At 39.3% G+C, this 20,827-nt stretch overlaps 1 protein-coding gene across 8 annotated transcripts in view; it reads right to left on the reverse strand.

The window, feature by feature from the left end:
- Nucleotides 1–1,953: 1,953 nt before the first annotated feature.
- LOC135206203 (serine/threonine-protein kinase fray2-like) overlaps nucleotides 1,954–20,827 on the reverse strand; it is a 568,179-nt gene continuing 549,305 nt past the window's right edge. For 6 of the 8 annotated variants that reach the window (XM_064237536.1, XM_064237535.1, XM_064237538.1 and 3 more), the window contains 6 exons: nucleotides 14,601–14,818; nucleotides 13,869–14,461; nucleotides 12,673–13,187; nucleotides 11,171–11,341; nucleotides 9,807–10,233; nucleotides 9,469–9,608 (listed from right to left, as the gene is read on the reverse strand). In XM_064237536.1, coding sequence (XP_064093606.1) covers nucleotides 9,839–10,233; nucleotides 11,171–11,341; nucleotides 12,673–13,187; nucleotides 13,869–14,461; nucleotides 14,601–14,818 — 1,892 coding nt within the window. In that variant the 3' untranslated portion in view covers nucleotides 9,469–9,608; nucleotides 9,807–9,838. Of the gene's footprint in view, nucleotides 9,612–9,806; nucleotides 10,234–11,170; nucleotides 11,342–12,672; nucleotides 13,188–13,868; nucleotides 14,462–14,600; nucleotides 14,819–20,827 lie in introns of all 8 variants that reach the window. The other 2 variants (XM_064237543.1, XM_064237542.1) reach the window with 2 other exon arrangements.

Genomic DNA, 20,827 nt, shown 5'->3' on the forward strand with positions numbered 1-20,827 from the left:
TGAATTGAGCAGTTGAAGTTTAGAAAGCATTTGTGCACACTGTATGCAGATGCCCCAATTTCAACCTATACAGATGCAGTTTTCAGTCAAGCTTCTGTATTGTGAACACTTGAAAAATCCGCTGACCTACGTTTTTATTCATATTTAACAGCGGAGGGGTGGTTCAACAAGGGCAAAGTGACCCATACTAAGACAATGAATGAGGCTGGTGGTATGAGGGATCCAAGAGGGCAAAGCAATTGTACTTTTCCCACCCACACAGTCATGTAGGACACTATGTATGGTATATTGGGTGAGTTTAGTCTGCGGTCCACCACCTGAAGGTGCCATTCGATGCTTTTTATATTGTAAAACTTCGGCGGTGAAGATATTGAGGAAAGGTGGACAGACGTAGCAGTCAGGAGGCCATTAGGTCCCATGTGAGACTAGGCTAGGGTGGAACCATATTTAGACAGCGTGGTATTTTATTTTCTGCCTCTCTTACGAAGCATACAATTTTACCAGCGCTTTCCTTGTGCTAAAATGTAGTTTACCGTTACTCTAACTCATTCTAGGCTAATCTGTCAATTTTTCCAAGCCAATACCACTCGTTTCCGGTGTGGTTCCCCCAAAGTTAATGAACAAATAACTATGGTTATCACTGTGGTCCCCAACATTTGTCATGGGAGCAGGTACCTACTAGGTCAAATCGGTTTGTTTTGTTAAAAAATTATTTCGAAGGACAGCCAGAAAAACTTTTTTCATGTTCAGGATTCTTATTTCTTATTAAATTATGCTATTCAACTATGCTGGCATCAAATGAGCAGCGCTAGAACACGGTAGCATTGCCAAATTGTCACCGGACACCTTATTCCATGAGCTAGAATACTCATCTTACTCTGTGGCCAAATCCTTATAAGCTGCCTTTAATTACTTAGGTCATTTTTTACTCGTGATTTTTGAGTGACGTTACTATTAAATCTCTATACATACGCACCAGTTTATAAATACTTATCATCATCACCCAAAGTAAAATTATGTCCATTTTATCGTCCACCTTTGCCATAGGTAGGCTACAACAGGCAGTTGGTGCCTTCATCTTAACTTTGCTCGTATCTTTACGAACACAATTGCCATAAATGTTTCAATATACTGAGAGGGGTCCTTCAGGGAACTTCCGAACCTGGTAAGTCCTCAAACCATAACTATGGTCACCTTATAGAACACGGTTTCCTACGACGGTAACCCTCCAAAAATTGTTGGATTATATCATCCTAGGCAAAGAATGCAAAGCTCCCTAAACATTTCTGAAGGAATTGTTACACAAACCTCAAATATTTCTTACCTTTTTTTCGGCCATTCCTGGATTTCATAGCTTTAAGTGATTAACAGGTGTTTAACAATATAGTACTGCAGTGTTTATCACAATATAAGAACAATAACTTTGAGGTGTATACTAACACCTTCCTCAACGACTGTCTTGTAAACACCAACAAGAACAGTGACCGGAATTATTGGAACGAAGCGAAAGCATGACACAGCTGCCAAGCAGTAATATTCTAAAAAATTTTCCGAACTATAATCGCAATTTATTTTTCAATTTAAGTTCGGTAAAGTATGTAATAAACAAATGACGAGCTTTAAAAATTCGACTGGTTAGTTGGATAAGAATGTACTTCTGTTAAAATGTGAATTTCGCTACTGTTTTCGTGGCAGCGTATTTTGGAGTGCAAATTATTTTAAGACAAATCTATGGATCAACCGGATTTCAATCCCCGAATATTTATAAGATTTTTACCAGTTGTCATATAATCTGTTGCATCTATAATATATATATATATATATATATATATATATATATATATATATATATATATATATATATATATATATATATATATATATATAATATTCAGATTACACACCGACAGGAAAACAAGAAAGAACATGCAAAAGGTATAAAATAAAAATGAGTTTCTCTATACATCTAGTTTATTGTTGTTGTCTAGCACAGTGTCCACTTTTTATAGGCTACACACAAGGACAGACACGATTAACTTTACACGAATGCTAGACTAGCTTGATTTATGGAGTGGACTTCAATATCATCAGTTTTCATACACAAGGCTTAACATAACAAATGACGTTTGGGAGGTCAATTTTGTAATGTACACTTTCCAAAATATTCTTCTTTTTTTCTCATTCAGGAGGGGGGGAGGGGGGAGGGGGGTTGTGAGGATTTATCAAATATCATCCACTTGGAATCTGCCAGAACCCTCCCACTGCACACATACACGTCATCAAGATTCATCAATGGAAGATACATAAATATCAAAGAAGAAGAAAAATATATATAAAACATACACTTTGGGATGTGATGCTAAGTGTTAACTTATTATTAAAATTACTAAAGACAACACAGAGCTTTTTATTGGTTACTGTTTTGCCTGGGACCTCTTCCACTGTTAAAATGAAAGGATAACTGTAAAGAGTTTGAGGATTACAGAGGAAATGTTAATAACGAAAAAATAAGTAACAATTGTATGTGTCATGAGGGAATCGATTTTTTAATATTGTACAATACCAGTTTTTAACATTTCCATGCCATTTTTTTTTTATTACAAAACCAATTTTTTACGCTACGACTAAGCCATACCACCTGAGGAAGAGAGATTTAATTGCAGACTTTCTCCCATGTCAAAATAATGTCTTCATGTCTTTTATTTCACATAAGAAAAAACAACTAATTATTCCAAATGTCTTTCAAGACCAATTTCAAGTCCCGTTCATTTAAGGTCAAGTCAACGTCAACAGTCATTGCTCTATTTCTGTCCTTAATTCATTTTTAATTTTATCACATTCCTTTTCACCGGGGCTATCACTGGACACCAGTCCTACAAACCCTATGCTGAGCAGGGGCAAGAACATGGTGTCCTTATCACCTCTCTCTCTCTCTCTCTCTCTCCTTTCTGAAAAGACAATATCTCAAATCGGAGAGAAGCTCGCCAAGCTAATTCAGCCCAGTACGAGAGAAGTGCAGCATAAAACCGTCCATCGTTTAGCAAAGACTTGTTACCATGTAACTTGGTGGATTTATGAGGGGGGCTACGCCCCTTCCACCACACTCTTATCCACAAAACCAGTGCTAGGCACTCCTTTGGAGTGCATCCATTTACTACACAAAACAATACAAAAATGATCTGCTTTGACAAATTCCAGCCTATCTGGTGTCGTGGACACAACTGAAAAAAAAGAATAAAAAAAATTCTAAAGTAACTAAAGTACAGAATTTCAAGTAATTGTGGAGTTGGTATCTTCATCATTAGCAACAATGTGAAATGGTGACATGAGAAACTTTTAGAAAATAATGTCTGAATATTAAAGAAACAAAAATCTTTATAAAAAAAATTGACAGAATATTACAAATAAAATTTCGCAAACTTCAAAATTTACAGAGAAAAGGTGACGTTATTAGTAGCCAAATGATCATCCTAGCTACCTGCATAGTGCAATCATTCTGTCCAGTCGTAGCAATGAACCTCAATGTTGACTATAATCCCTTAAGTTACAAATGCAGAGGTTCACATCGAGGTTTATACACATATATTTTTTTTGACAGAAAACAGGAGTTGCTGAACAAAGCTTGTACGTTAATGTACTGTCCTTGCGTAGGCAATGATGCACAAACGAAATACGAACCACACATCTTTCAGAAGGAATAAATTCTTGTTCTCCACCCGTGTCATCCTATCTATATGAACAGAATAAGTAAAAATTTACATCCCTTTGGGATCAGTTGAAATGGAAATAAAGATAAGTCATTGTACTATGAAACATACAAGTCTATGTCACTCTGTCAGTCCGTTAGTCTACTTTCAATCAACGCTATACAAATATTTGCATTAAGACATTTTTTTTTCTAAATTTTTTGTTTGTACATAACCACTTAAGAATTGAAATCTGGCTGCAGCTGCAGACATCTATTTCAGCTACAGATCAGCACAGTAAAATACAGCTGTTGCAGCTGCACAGATTACATACACCGTGGGCGTTCAACCAACCAACTACTTGGATTACCGTACACTAACTGCAGTCGTTAACACCTAAATATTATATTCTTCCAGTTTGTATGAGCACATTAATTCAAAATAGTTAATACCACACGCCTCAGAGAGGCTTCCTTTATATGCACTATCTATCACTTTAAACAAAAAACACAAATGCTGGCAAAACCAAGTCCTCTGTGAACGTCTTCGAATCAAAATGAAACTAATCACTTGGCAGAAACATTCTGTTAGACATCAATTTCTTCTTTCTACCAACTTCACTTTGAGTGGGAAGGGAGGGAGGGGGAGGGGAATACACTGAAAGGAGGAGATATACTGTATATTTATATATATATTTATATAATACACTGCTCCTGGCAGAAGTGAGCAGTATACCGTCTGTTTTATAACAGTGGAGAGACAAAAAAAAAATAATAAAAAAACTAACAGACTGCTTGCCATCAAGGAAGCTATTACATTTTGATTTCGCAAATGAATTTTCCAGACTTTCTATTTTTTTTGGAATTAAACTGACCTGTCAATAAAAACCTGCAACAAAAAAGGTACTGAAAACATTTACAACATAGAATTACATTACTGTGTTAACCACCTTTGATAACAAGCAGACACATCAGCCAAATAATCTTCAATAAAAAAAAAACAATATAATGCAAGCCTTCAGAACTTAAAAATGTGAGGTAGATCAGAGAAAGTACTCATGTTTGTACTGAAAAATGACTATTGTATACTGGTAATAGTGAGCTATATATCACCCAAATGCTTTGGCAGGAGAACAACATCAAGTTCGCCTTGATAAGTCCAGACCTTCGTCGTTGTGTCTGGTTTCACTTCGAAAAATTCAAATGTCCACTTTTCCTCAATTTGCAGCCACTGAGTGAAGGAGTGAAGGCTCTCTTTGAGTAGAACCTCATCATCTGCTCCTTCAGTTTTTATTTCAATATAGCTACTGTAAGAGGCATAAAAAAAATATGTCATTCATACTGTTCATGATAATGTATACACCCAGAACAACAATGCGAACTATTTTGTTGAAAACAGGTTCTTTTTCTACCTTGAAAGCCATCAAAGAATATTCTAGAAATCGCAAAACTACTCATTATGACAACAGGGTTTTGGGATTGACAACATCATAAAGAGGTTGCTGTCCACACAACAGGAAAGTTCACAGCGGAATGTTCTTCTCCTGCCACAGCAAAGGGTTTTTTTACTGGTCGAGTTGCAATGTAAATAGGCATTACAGTTTACGACACAGGCCAGAGCACAGGGAGCACACGATCTATAAAAAACACGTTTGGCTCTATATGAGGAACATGTGAAAATCAATGTATTTATATAATATACATTTATATAGATTACATGATAACTCTAAGGGATTGAGGACCACACGTCTTAGGGATGTAGACGATACTACTCTGACTGGCTGTATTATCACATGAATCATTTAAGTATACACAGTTAATATAACAATTCATAAAAAAAACAAAGCCTCTCTTGGCTCGAACTCGTAAAATAGTACAGTACAGTAGTAATATTAGGAACACAAAATATATATTATCATTATACATTAAGGAGTAACTGACCTGGGGAGGTAGGGTAATGATGTCCATATTAAGGATTAGGTCGAGGTAGATCCTTGGGTCTGAATACTGTCTTTCTCTTTGTGAGAGGAATGGTGAGTCAGTAATCTCTCTCTCTCTCTCTCTCTGTACAAGTGAGGGATCTTGTTAATGCAAAGTGAGAGAGAGAGAGAGAGAGAGAGAGAGAGAGAGAGAGAGAGAGAGAGAGAGAAATATTCTTCACCAGTGAGTGTTTATCACAAACCAAAGTGAAACATGAAGACAGACGAAGAGAGAGAGAGAGAGAGAGAGAGAGAGAGAGAGAGAGAGAGAGAGAGAGAGAGAGAGAGAGAGATTGTATAATAGGATGATGTGCCAGCAGGTATTTGGTAGGTGACTAATCAGGGCTGATTTAACCACCGGGCAGGTGATGATTGATTACCATACTTGAAGGAATTACATATCTGAAAGAGGAGGAGGAGGAGGAGGAGGAGGAGGAGGAGGAGGAGGAGGCGGAGGAGGAGGGAGGTCCTATTGTTCCAGCCCCAAATTTACTGCGTGGTCCTCGTGACTACAAGCCATATTATGTTATTTACCCTTTAATCAAAAAAGTCATTCACATCTAAGAACTAAGTTACACGTAAACTAATAATGAACACACACATATTGCAACAACTTACGCCAAGGAAACAAAAAGAATCACAAAAAATACGCATTTGTATCAGTAGTCCTGAGTTAAGCAACAGCAATCGTATGATGAACATACAGTAAGAGTGAGGAAAGAAAGCGAGGAGAGAGAGAGAGAGAGAGAGAGAGAGAGAGAGAGAGAGAGAGAGAGAGTACAGAAAACCTGCATTATCTGGGTTTATTATGCTAAGAGAGTTGCTTACTGTCGTTCCTTAACCACACACACACACTTGAGTCAACTATGGAGACCTTAAACCATTGCTTCCTTTGCTAATTCTTGATTGCTTCCCTTCTTATCTTGCGAGAACATACGAATATACAAATAACTAACTTATATGAACTGTTCCTCTTAGGCTCTACGGGTGGCAACGCCCCTTGTCGAGTGAAATAGTTTTAGTGAAAATTACAGTGCTTTTTAACTGAATTTTTCTCATGGATGAAGACAGCTTTATGTCCTTGACAAGTGACTGGAAATGTTTCTTCACTGCATGTCTAATCTGTCTCCACATCTCAGGCAGAATTGATAAAAAAAAAGTTTCAGAGTTGATTTTGTAAATCTATGCCCCTGCTAACAAAATCCTGTCAAGTGGTTTAAGGCTTTGCTATAATATAGATTAATAAAAACAAAAGACAGACATGCCAGAGATCAGAGATCATGATGAGGATCGAGTAGATCTCACTGGAATGTGTGGGTTGAATGAGTTCACTCTTATTCAAACGTTTTAAAACGTTTCTCCCTTTGTGTCAGCAAGAAAGAAAAATAGGTGAGTCGGCTCTAAAAGGTTTGGACTGAATTCCAAAAGGTTTCTGGGATTTGATATCAAACTCCTTACCACTGTGTCATTAGTAGACCTGTCATTAAGGTAAAAGGTAAAACTCCTTGATTTCTATTTTGATTCTGAGCATCTCCTCAGTGACCCATCTTTCTTGGTTGCTTGGCAGAAAGGGCAGAAACCAATGAAATATATTATCTGTCTACGCTTGTGGTTACAAACTACTACTGCTTGCATCCTGAGATAATAATGCCCTGTTTACAGAGCAGCAGCTGAAGAATAGAATTTGAGGAAAACAATTAATTTTCAATAACTTCGTGAGAAAAAGTGAGAGAGAGAGAGAGAGAGAGAGAGAGAGAGAGAGAGAGAGAGAGAGAGAGAGAGAGAGAGAGAGAGAGAGAGAAACACACCTGCATTTTGGAGCACCGTTATCACCGGAGTCGTTGGATGGGTTGAGAAGCCAATGCATCCTTCATTTGAGCAATGTCAAACTACGTGAAGAAGAAGAAGAAGAAGAGGAAGAAGAATCATAATAATATTAATAAAAAAAAAGACTGCTTGTGTGAACTAAAAATATATATATAAGGTATATAACGCTAAATCACACCTCGGATAAGAGTACAAACTGTAGTTAGAGGGAGGGAGAGAAGTTGAAAATGTATGCCTCTGCGTTCTATGAAAATGATTGGATACACGTCTTGATTCCTGAGTTTGTATTTTGGTTACTGACATTCCCTGAACTGCCTGGAAAACATGGCATTCGAAGAACTACGAGACTTCAGCTACACACGTCTTATGTATCGTGAATTCCTAAAGCTGAGAGTACCTGGGTGATGATATAAATATTATGACTAAAGCTCTTGACTAAATGAACAGATCTTCACTTACGCCGTCATGGGCAAACTGCTACATATTTTGGTCGTGGTACGATCAAGGGGAGGCATATGAGCTGATGCTTACTTAGTATGAGACTGGAAATCCAGAGCTATCCGTATAAAATATAGCTATGCAGCTTTGTACGTTGGACTTGGAAGATACTCCAAACGAGTCGAGAAACTAACATGGCTAAAAGCAATGAGGTGTGCGAAGTCTTCAATAAAATCTAGTGACCTAGCAAAGGTGCTGATAACAACTAGAAGGATACAAAAACATGAGGTAGATGAGAATGGGTGAGTACACACCCAATGTGAATACCTGAGCATCTTGTTCTTATGTCGCTTGCAGTTATATATTCTGCAATGCAGGCCAGGAAGGTATGACCCAATATACTTTCTATATATTTATATATATTTATATTTATATAAAATCTATAATTCCGTAATGAAGCACCATCGTAAAAATGAACAGGATGGTCGTACGTAAGCAAAAAAAGGAAAAAAAGGAAAACAAAAATCGAATGAAAAATAATGGGATTAATTCCTCCCTGCCCTGTTCCCTGATACATGTACAGTACAGGGGTGATTAGGTCCCCTGTTGGGGGGTTACACAAAAAATGAAAAAAAAAAAAACATTTCTGCTCCCTGGCTCTGACCGCTCGTGCTTTGCTGGAGGGATACTGTTGGCATCTATAAAAATAATACTGTACATCTACAAACATCTTGTGCATGCTTGCTTTGTTGAGCATAAGGCACCCACACCGGAAAAAAATCATTCACTATTTTATGAACAGAAGAAACGTACCAATCCCTTTTCTTGGAACTGTGTTTACTCTTCTATAAAATATAACCATTTCAAATAAAACCTACAGTTAACAAGGTCCATATGACAACTCCATGCTTATACTATGGTACTGGGATTATGATATTAGCACACTTGAAGCTACAAGAACACCGGCCATGGACCATACATAACACAGTTTAGCGTGCTTCAGAAGCACAGCTATATGAAACCCTAGCACAAGTCCAACAGTCTGACTATCACTAGCATTGTCTACAGCATACCAACAACACTGTGGAGACTGGCGAGTATGTGACACCTCACTTGTCAGACGTCTACTGCTTTTCCCACCTACACATGGATACCAAATGGCCTAATGGGCCTTAACATGTACACAGAGCACCAAGTAGCACCCAGACTTGCAGTCGCTACCACATGAAGGCTCACGTCAGCTGGGGCCCACACCTAGCGAGTCAACACTGGCACGGCATGCCAATTTCTGGTGGGGTTTTGAAAACTAGCAACTTGTCTGGCGTGGCTATACAGGTGGTAAGGGCGTCTACATGGACGGTGGAGCGCCACCTGCACTGCAGTTCAGGAAGTGCTGGGCTGCCTGAAGCAGGAGTCTAAGCTGATAGGGACGGATGCCCGTTATTCCGGATATGGAGGATAAAGGGCACGACGCAGTTGAGCAGGTAGGGCCTCAGGTCGTGAGAAGTCCACATTCTGGTGCTCCCTTGCAATGTGACAGCGAACTGTGAACCAGCGAGTGAATCCACGATGGCATATGGGACATGGAATCCTTACGCCTTTATGAAAACATCTGATGTGAGTTCGTAAGTTGTTTTGATGTCGGTATGACCGTGGACAATATGGGCACTTCACCAGCTCTGCTGAAAAGGAAGAAACAAACATTACTAAAGTCTCTGAATGCAACAAAATCAGAATTAACTGTATATGTAAGCACAAAATAACTAACTATAGGATTTACTTAAAAAAAAAAAAAAAGGGAATACGACTACAAAAAGGTGTAAAACTAAAAGTAGTAACCAGACTAACAAACTAAACTGTCGAGCATAACTACGTACACTACACTACACTACAAGGGGCAGGCCTCAGGCTACGAGCTCGTTGTGGCTGGGGCTTCGGCTTTCCTATTGTTAGGAATGTTAAGTCTGTGTACTGTCCTCAGGTGCAAGTTTCTGCTGAAGTTGTGCTTGAAGGTGGATCCACACAGGGCACAGGTGAATACACGACGGCGTTGAGCATGGTCGGTCCTGACGTGACGAGCCAGGGAGCTCTGCACTGAGTACGAAGCGCCACACACCCCACACACGTGCCGCCCCCGGGCATGTTCAGACCAGTGGGTACGCAGCTCTGTGAGGGAAGTGTAGCTCTTCCCACAGGTAGAGCATATCCACCCTCCAGGGGGTGCATGGGGTTCCTCACCTCCTTCCAGGAGTAGGAGGGGTGGTTGCCCACCTCCTGGATCCCCTTCGCCCCACACCACACACTCTGCAAGAAACAACACCACCAGTAAGCAGCCACCCCGAGGCTAGAGCGTCAAGATGCCGCCCCCAAACCTTCAGCACTCTAGGAAAATCTGGCCAGAGCAAAGATCTGCTGCCACAATTTCAGAGTCAAAGGAATGGGGGCTCAGGTTAGACTGATGCCTGGTTTTTTGAGTACCCGGACCTGATATTGACAGGTCACTCTTACTGTGGTGTTCTTTCTCGCCGAGATCATGCAACATGCAAGAGTACCATGCACCAACCAAGCAAATAAAGCAAGTGCTCACTATGCAGGCAATGTTTAATTCATGCATACATCAAGCAAATTGGTGGAGATAAAATCATGTGCATTTGATGCCTAGATGATTATCAACTACGCTGTGCTACTTGCTATTTAACCCTTAAATCTTAAAAATGATCCTGAACATCAAGAAAAATATGACACCTTAAAATGAAAGTTAATCATGCACATTAACACTTGAGGTTAGGTCAATACACTAGGTTACAATTATAAACCCACTGAAAATGTTAAGAATCTAAAATGAAAAATCCTAGTTTCAGAGACAAAAATGCAATACACTTTGCACCAAAGGTTCTATATGTAAACAACGAAAAACTTTTTTGTATACGTGTATGCATATATAAATATCATGAATAAGCAAGAGACGCGATACCGTGATAGTTATGGAAAGATCTTAACTCATATTAATATTAGGAAAGGGATGTTTATTCATTGTTAAAAAAAAGCACATATAACTAAACATGTGAATTCAATTACAATAAATTACACAACTAAAAACAAAGGAACTACCTAGGTGAGAACATTAAATAACTAAATAAAACTAGGTGATTTGATTTCATACAAGAAAAAGTGAGAAAAAAACATTTAACGCAAGAGGTGGCTCTGCTCTTCCTGACGACGACCAGAAGGTACGCCTTACCTGTAGAGGTGTTCCCTGACGAGGACGTCGAGTGGGATCGTTGGTGAGGGGACGTGGTTGTGATCTCGGAGGTGCCATTGTCTCGCCCTCCAGTGTTGAGGGTGAGGTTGTCATCGTCCTCTTCCCCAACTTCCTCAGGGGTGAGAAGTTCTGTCTTGCTGATGATGGATTCTGCAAACAAGAGGATTCGACATAAGCGGTCTGGGGTTGCGTCCTCCTGCTGTTCTATGTGAGTGTGGGTCATGAGGACCTTGCAGGAAATGAGATGACCTGTTTTGACAGTAGGCGTGACACTTCTGACGTCTAGACTAGAGTCTTTGACTTACATTTCTTATTCCCTCATTCAATCGTTACCTAGGTTTACACATAATAGCCATTTGAGGACTTTGGAGGAAATGGAATGACCCATCTGTCAAAATGGGTCATTTCATTTCCTGCAGAGTCCTCAGATTGGGTCTTATGTGTAAACCTACAGACCGACATTTCTTATTCCCTCATTCAATCGTTACCTAGGTTTACACATAAGACCCAATTTGAGGACTTTGCTGGAAATGAATGTACCCATTCTGACTTCCGGATTAAAGTCTTTGGCGTACATTTCTTATTTACACATTAGACCCAATTCGTTCTTCCCTAATTTGTGACTTCATAGTGATTTCCTAAAATGATCTTGGCTTCTGGCAAGTTGTGAAGACTGAAGAGGAGCACCGTCCAGATGTTCGAAAATCTTTGTTTGAACTTTTGCATTTTTATACAATTTATTTATATAATTGTGGATTTTTATTGCATAATGTAGTGGTTACTATGAAAGCAAATAACTCATCGTCTCAACAGAAGCAGCAACGATAATACCAATAATAAAAATAAATGATGATTATAATAATGAGCTCCTCCCAATACTTCAAAATTTACCAGGGACATGAGCCATTGAAATCAAAAGATGAAGTAGAATGAATGAATTTTCAATCACACTGGAAAATTCAAGACAATAATTTGAACACTTCTCTTTGAATATGGTGCCAATGTTAACTTTGATGAAGAATTCAGAGTTAAATTCCGCGGTAATAAAAAAATAACACCACGTAACTTTTGCCTTGTTAAAAAAACGTTATAAATAAACAAAAAGGGAGTTCTTTATACATTTAAATATTTTTGCTAGCGTGAAAAGTTAGCAATATCGTTTAGGGAGAAAAGTGGGGGGTTAATTAGTCATATAAAGAGGGCATAGTGACCGATCTGAAAACCAGTTTATGGCAACCATTTACACAAAATGTCATTTGGCACAAATCATTTAAGAATAATAAAAACTGACTGATTGCAAGACACAATACCATCAATTTCTTTTGCAAAATGGCGTGAGCTCTGATAACTAGCAAATAGCTAATGCATTCATGATTAGACTTACAACACACAATAACTATTGTTGCATGCGTCAGTAATGTTAGGCTAATCAGGAAACCTTATCGGCTTAAGACTTACGACGAAACAAGACGTCATCCTACCTTCCGAAGGTGACAAATTATCTTTGGGACTGATGGAGGTCTCGTCTTCGTGTCTCCGATCTGATTCGGGGTGATTAACGTCCCTCTCGTTAACCCCTCCCTCCTGGGGGTGAGACTTGTCGTTCTCTCGCTCCCTCTCCCTTTCTCTTTCCCTCTCCCTCTCCCTCTCCCTCTCTCTTTCGGACAGTCTCTGGTTTTCTCTCTCGCGTTCTCTCTCCAGTTCACGGTCCCTTTCGCGTTCTCTCTCCCTTTCGCGTTCTCTCTCCCTCTCGCGTTCTCTCTCCCTCTCACGCTCCCTCTCCCTCTCGCGCTCTCTCTCCCTCTCCCTCTCGCGCTCCAGGTCATGGTCCGTAGCTCCCCTCGGGGGCCACACGGGGGGATGGCGGTCCTTCTCGTCGAGCTGTTCGTAGTGCGAGGGAGGGGGCGGAGGCCCCAGCTTGTGCGGGTTGCGTTCCAGCATCTTCTTCGAGTCGTGCAGCAGAGGCAGCGAGAAGGGGAGGCCGAAGGGCGGGACCCTGGAAGGATGATGGATGTGACTGAGAATAGAGTGGAATATGGAATATGAACGGAGGCACAGTAAAAGAAATGAAATTGCAGCTAGGGGCCTAAGGGACGCCGCTAATGCCCTTAAGTCATACATACCTATAGTACACCACGTGAGGTGAACTGACGGCATTAGCCCCCTACGGGAGATGTGAGTATGGAACAAGGGAATTTCGGCTTTATTTCCTCTTGGACTCAGGTGGATATCTGATACAGTTATGGATCAAGAAGGGAATAAAATGGCTACTTTTTAAACTCAAATTCGGCCTTGGTAGATATTGAGTCCTGGGAAAGAAAGTGAAATTGTCCAGTCACCCAAAAACTAACATCTCCGTAGCGTCTCTAAATCTATTTTGAGCTTTTTGTTGTTCTGGCTGTTTATCCACTTATCTAGTCTTTACTTTATCTGTGTTTGCACTTACGGGCATCTAATATTAGTAACAATAATAAAAAAAACAGCAATGAGGTATAAGATCATCCAAACACACATAAACTCATTAACTTTTCAAAATCTATTTTGAGCTGTTGCTGTTTTCGTTGTTTATCCATTTATCTATTTTTTTTCTTTTTTACTTTATTTGCATCTGTATTTAAGGACATTTTATCTTAATAATCAAAATAATAACAATAAATGTGAGCAGCCTGAAACCTACCCTAACTGGGGGACCATTTTATTGTGGTCCGGAACAGGAGACTGAGGCGAAGTCCTGGGCGGCAAGAGACTCGACCCAGCCGTGGGGTCGTACTGATGGGGGTGGGGCGACCTCGGCCGCACCAGACTGCCGGGGAAGAAGGGCGGCGCGGGAAGGGCGGGACCGGGACTCCTGGAGGAGGGTCGCGACATGAGCGACGACGAGTAGAGGAGCGACCTCCCCGGCGTCAGCGAGGTAGAGCCAGGGACCTGGGAGCCTGGCGGGGAGGCCGGACGGCGAGGGTACCCGCTGGGCACGAGGCCGAAGTGGGCCAGCTCCCTGACGTCCCTCAGGTCGGGCTTCAGGTCTCTGGAGGAGTTCCCTCTGGGGTCGCCTCGAGCCTCCTGAGTGACGGAGAGCGCCGAGGTCTCCGCCGGGGAGGGCTTCGGTCTCTTGATGGGAGGGGGCGTCGAGGACGACCCAGAGCCGTCCCGCAGTCGGTCCTTTTCTCTCACTCCCCCTCCTCCTCCTCCTCCTCCTCCCCCACCTCCTCCGCCTATTCCTCCCCCTCCGTCATCTTCCTCCTTATTGGCTACATCCGCTAAACCTTTTATCTGAAATGGGGATGGAAGATAAATGAAGGGAAAATGGAAATTTGGAAATATATAAAATCAAGTAAATAGCTATGCCAAGAACAAGTTCGAGAGAGAGAGAGAGAGAGAGAGAGAGAGAGACAAGCAATTGTATACATACCTTCAGCGTCTCTGCAGTCTTGAGTAACGACGACAACTGGTCCTGTTCGATATTGACCTCGCCACGGTACATGTAGTCGACCAGTGCCCTGAGGTCAGCGTAGCGGGTGCCATCGAGGATGATGACCGGCTGCTGGCCCTCCGGTGACGCCTGCAGTATGCGTTCGAAGTGGGCTGACGACGCCAACAACACCAACTTGTGAACTCGCAGCACGTGGCCTGTTAGATAAGGTTGAGGTCATGTTAGGTCAACGGTTTTTTATTTATCAATATTATTATTATTATTTTTTTTTTTTGGTATTTGATAATTTTTGGTATTCGATAATTTCTAGGATATTTAATAATTTTGGTACTTGATAATTTCACGGTTTAGTATTATTATTATTATTTTTAGGGGGTATTTAATAATTTTTGGTATCTAATAATTTTTGGGATATTTAACAATTTTGGTACTTAGTAATTCGACGGTTTTGGTCATAAGTGGTCAGTATCACTTTATAGTGAGGTCCTATGAGGGCAAATGATTTAAATTTTGTTTTATTTCTTTCTGCTGCATACTTTGCGGAACAAGACAGTTTGGGTAATGTGTGGTCAGTATCACTTTTTGGTATTCTTAGAGCATATGGACTGAAACTGCGCGTGCACACACAACACACACACACACACACACACACACACACACCACACACATATATATATATATATATATATATATATATATATATATATATATATATATATATATATATATTTGCGTGCAGCAATCTTGTAAATGAAAACCTTTAACATTATGCCTTTTGTAAAAGCCCGGGTATATATGTATCTGTGTGCAGCAATCTTGTAAATGAAATCCTTTAATATTTTGGCTTTATAAACAGCCCAGCTGTATATATATATATATATATATATATATATATTATCTATATATATATATAATAGTAAGTGTTTACATAATAAAAATATGGAATGTTAGTCCATATATATAAAAGTCTAAAACTAAAGAGGTCAACCAGATTGCTTGCAGGAATGTGATCAGACTAGAGACGCTAAAGATGACGTATACAATAAGTATGTAGGCTAAGATAACATGCCGTCACCTGTAGTCATTCAATTGTTTATAAACATTAGTCCAAGCTCCCTGCTTGAGACAACTACGGCCTACGTGATCTGTAGCGTGTCTCATTTGATTGTGTGTTCGTATGAAACTATGTCATTGGTATGTATGTTCATATGTTCGAACTACTGTCTATTCCTTCATAACTTGTAACAGAGATGGTAGACGAGGAGAACAGAGTTAGCTATCGTCATTAGAAGACCTGTACCTCTTTACCTAAGCTTTATCATGTAGAGGAATAGGATTAGCCATCATCATTGGCAGAAGCGATCAAGCTATCGTTATTAGAAGACTTGTACAATCATATCTGATCTTCACCATGTAAAACTTCAGAAGAATATATAATTTTTTATACTTAGTGTTTTCTACAAGAACCTCACCGAACCATGAGTTTAACACATCGTCGTAAAGATAATACCGACTTCGTAAGTGATCTACAAAACCCCAGACACTCCATTGAAGATGGAAGTGCAATACCAACCGACTTAGCGTATAGATTATCGCAAGTCTAACATTACCTCATAGGGCGCCTTATCATACAAGGCACAAGCCCTAATATTGGTGGCCAGCGTACCAGAAGAACTCTACAACGTCCTACGAAGAAAAATCAGAATAATAAATCATGTATCATAAGAAGTCAACGACGACGAAAGCAGCAGATTCTTCAAGCAACATAGTATCATCGTTAGTGAGCGACTTCAGAAAACAACAAGATTCGTCAAGCAACTTAGTATCATCGTTTAGTGAATAACTTCAAGAAACAAAACCGACGTGTCCTTTTCCTACGGCAACGGAAGCTTCGTCTCTCATTAGAATCATTCAAGAAAACATCGTTAGTGAGCGTTTCCGGCACTGCAAGAAACAAACCGAACGCGTCTGCAGCATCGGATCTTTCAAGGGCTCGAATCATCGAAACAACGCGCACGGGGGAAACTGAAGCCAAACCAGGTCATCCGCTAAATAGAGAAGGAGGACCAAGGCCGTGTGTCGTTATCGGAACACCGTGACTTCCCACAAAAGCAAGCTAAGTACAATTTTTTATTCATTTGGAGTAACTTTGAGTGTTTCCTTTGCAGGTCGAATTTCGTTATTCCTGTGGCTGAAGTTACGAGACATTCTTAATCTTACTTTTTTACAGAAATTATCTACATCATTGAGATTTCGCTACTGCGAGTTTTTTATCTTTGAGTGTCTGTTTCCAGAAGTTGTACTGAAATATCATAATCATATACTATGTTAATTTTATCATTTTGGGTGATTATTAATCCCTTACGTAACAAATCATATTAAACAGTGAATATGCGTTTACGCAGTGGACGTCTGTATTTATACAGATGCATGGATAGGGTCGTTAAGCACCGTAGTGATTAGAAAACACACAAAACACAAGTGGAACACCCGTACAAATCTATATAAATTAGAGGTAACACTATTTCGGGTCATGACAATAAATGCTCCTTTGCAAGTCCCGATCGCAGTTTTAGCCTTGAGTTTTTTGAGTTATATAAAAAATCGAACCTCAATGACTCAACTTAACTTTAAAAATACGGCTGGATTGCAAGAAATAACATGCCTATAAAAAACTTTCATCAGGCTAAATGCGCTGACCAGGATCCCTCACTATTTCAAATTTTAGCAAAGAATGAAGTACAAACAGTTAATATTGAATGCAGTAGTGATAACTTGTCTTATTAGTAATCGCTCAGTTCCTAATAGTTCGTCCTTCATTGCTTTATACGTAACCAGCAACATAATGCTAAAAACACACAATACGTTGCCGATGGTAATAAAGAGAAGGATCCTAATTATTACAAAAAGATATAGAAACAGTAGCCCGTTCAGAATCAAACAAGCAAACTCGGTGACTGTGTCACCTAGTCAAGCGGTCAAGGTCAGTCAAAAAACTGCCGAAGTGTTCAAAGCATAGCAAATTCCACACAATAAGCGACTCTAGCAGAGTGGGGAAAAGCGATGTTGGTTTATACATGCCAATATCTTTTGAATTAAAAAGGATTTTTCTCCTATGAAACACACGACCGTATAAAGTAATCAGAGCAGGTTTTCGTTTTTTTTATACGTAAGTTATTATAAGTAGTGGTGGATAAAGCCCGACTGTACGCGCCGTAAAAATTAGAATATTTGTTTATTTCTTTAGTAGACGTAATATCTTGTATTTACGGACTCACCGTCTGTTGTTCGAACTTCCCTAATGAGAAGTCCGGATAAGCGAGCGCTTACAGATACCTCTATAGTTATAAAAAACATTGATCTGTATCTAGTGTAATTGTAAGATTCATCTAGGGGTATACAAAATATTATCTTACATCCTGCAAAATAAGGCGTGTTTATCAAAGGAAAATCCTATAAACCTTCAAACATATTAAAATCCGTTTGAACAAAAATGAGACAGTTAATCAAATAATAACTTATATAAAGGAACTATACATTTGTCTCATAAATCGTAACATTGTTCAAATGACCCAACAGAATTCTCCCACAACCGCAGTCGCACTTTGCACGCAAAATCTCGAGAAGCATGCACCCTCGAATGTCTTAGTGCGTGTAAAAAGACTTTGCTGGGAAATGAAATTTTAATCCTTCCCGACACTCTGAAATATAACGATTTCCGCGAACAAAGCCCTAAAAGTATACATATCGTGGATACGGAAGTTATAAATATCGCATTTTTTATTGTTGCTAATTTTTAATCACGCCCAACCGGTCGTGGATGAATTTCTCTGATAATCTATCTAAAGTAATATCCGTAAAGTCATTCAAGCAGAGGTGATTCAGCAGAAATTTTTTTTATCTTTTACCTGAATACCAGGAAGTTTCTCCACTGGCGAGTGATCTCTGGAAAAAACGGATGTAATTTAACACAAAATACGGTCTAAGGACAAACATAAAGCTATATACGTACCTTCGTGTAGACTCTCAATGAAATTTCAAAATAGAGATAAATGACGAAGTTGAAAAATGTTAGTAATAGGAGCCATTAGGAAATCAAATAAGCCCATATAATTTTTCCCTCAAATGTCATGCCATAAAAGATCGGACTTGGCGTATCTGCGTAGATTCTGTCGCTTAAACAAGGAAACGACTTCCGATAGTTTCCAGTGCGATGTACCGACGACATCTTATCTCTGTTAGGTTAGAATAAATTTTTTTCACCAACTTGGACTTACTTAAAAGCTTTTACCAGATACCATTACCTAAGTGATTGTACCTCATACTCCGTTTTCAGCACACTCAGGGGACATTATCAATTTTTTACGTATGCCTCCGGCTTACGTTGCGCCCCAATTACAATATAGTGTTTGGAGACTTTTAGGGGATAACCTACATGCCTATATGGATGATCTTGTAATCTTTTCTAATACCTTAGAAGTACATTCACATAAAGTAGAGCTAGTGCTACAGAGACAAAGACAAATAATCTCAGAGTAAAATATCTAAATGTGAGTTTTTTAAAACCGAACATGTTTATCTAGGTTTTATGTGTCTGGTCAAGGTCTTAAAAGTAGTCCATGGTAAGGTGTCGGCTATTCATAACTTTCCGGTACTTATTAACGTAAAAGGGGGATACAGCACTTTTGCGCTGTAGTGGGTATTACAATCGTATGTAAATATGTAACTCTTCAATCATGACAGCTCCTTTAACAGATCTTACGAAGAAGAGCGTAGATTTATTATGGTCTGAAAAGCATCAACAGGCGTTCGATATCTTAAAAGCGGAAAATGCAGCTTACCTAACTTAAAAATCCCTGATTTAAATAAGGAATTTTTTTTTTATTGCAACAGACGCCTCAGACCAAGGGGTAAGAGGGATACTACTTCAGTAATATGATAAACAGTTCTTCCCTATAGCTTTTTATTCACGTAAACTAAAGCCCTTTGAAAGTAAATATGCAGTAATAGGCAAGGAAGGGCTAGGTATCTTTAACACTAGTACATTTTAAGTTCATAATCTATGGCTATCCTGATAAAGTCCTTACTGAACATGAGTCCTTTACCGAGTTTTTTCAAAGGCTTTAATCACAGTCCAAAAGGAACTCGGTGACAAATGATCATTCAGGTCTTTGGAGCCAAGATAAGATATCTACCTGGGAAAGCAAATATCATAGCTGACGCATATCCCGCAATCCCGCACCATACCGCAAAGAACCATTAATTAGACTAAAAAATATAGAAACATCCGTACCTATTGTTAAAACCGTATCTAAACAAGAAAATTCCTTAACCCAAGAGATCGCGAGCATTGAATATCTGGGTTGGAGCGCAGAACTGTTACAAACTGAACAAAGCAAGAGTCAACAGACATAACCCAAACAATAAACACTTCGAAACGGAAACAGGGTCAGCGGCTAAGCAAACCAATAAACACTTTTGAGCAGAAACCCTAAAGCAAAAGTACATTTAAAGTATGTGTATCAGAATAATGTAATCAAATGTAATATTATATGTAGGTCTGTGACGAGGAAAACCCGAAGAACACAGCAGATGACTAACGACCAGGTAGTAATAATAATCTCTTTCATACCAATCGTCATAAACTGGTTGCATTCCGTCATCCAGGGTTCCCTCCTATGTCACAGAAAGCCAAATCACTATTTTACTGGCCTACAATGCTTACAGATATAAAAAGCACATAACTAATTGTAACACGTGTCATGAAAACAAGGGATACACTAAGACACCTGTCAGTTTAGGAGCCTATCCTGTGCCAAATCAATCCTTGAAAGAATATACGTAGAATTATTAACAGAATTACGAGTCTGACAGAGGGAATAAACACTTCTTAGTGTTAATAGTTCCTTGACACGTTATATAGAATTAATAGCACTAAAAACAAACACCGCAATTGAGTGCGTTACGAATATTTATGAGTGCTAAATCAGTAAATATGGAATTCAACACATAATAATCTGTGACTCGGGTGGTGTAAATCAATAATAATCTCCTTAACACGTTGTGTGAATTCCTTTCCATTAAGAAAACCAATAATATATTTTATCACCCAGAGTCAATCGGTTTGGTAGAATAACTGATAATTAAATAGGAAGTGTCAATGTCTTACGAGTTACAACTCGTGATATTGGATCCGAACTGGATTA

Source organism: Macrobrachium nipponense, chromosome 29 (genome assembly GCF_015104395.2).
Source record: "Macrobrachium nipponense isolate FS-2020 chromosome 29, ASM1510439v2, whole genome shotgun sequence".
In the NCBI taxonomy this organism is placed as follows: Eukaryota; Metazoa; Arthropoda; class Malacostraca; order Decapoda; family Palaemonidae; genus Macrobrachium; species Macrobrachium nipponense.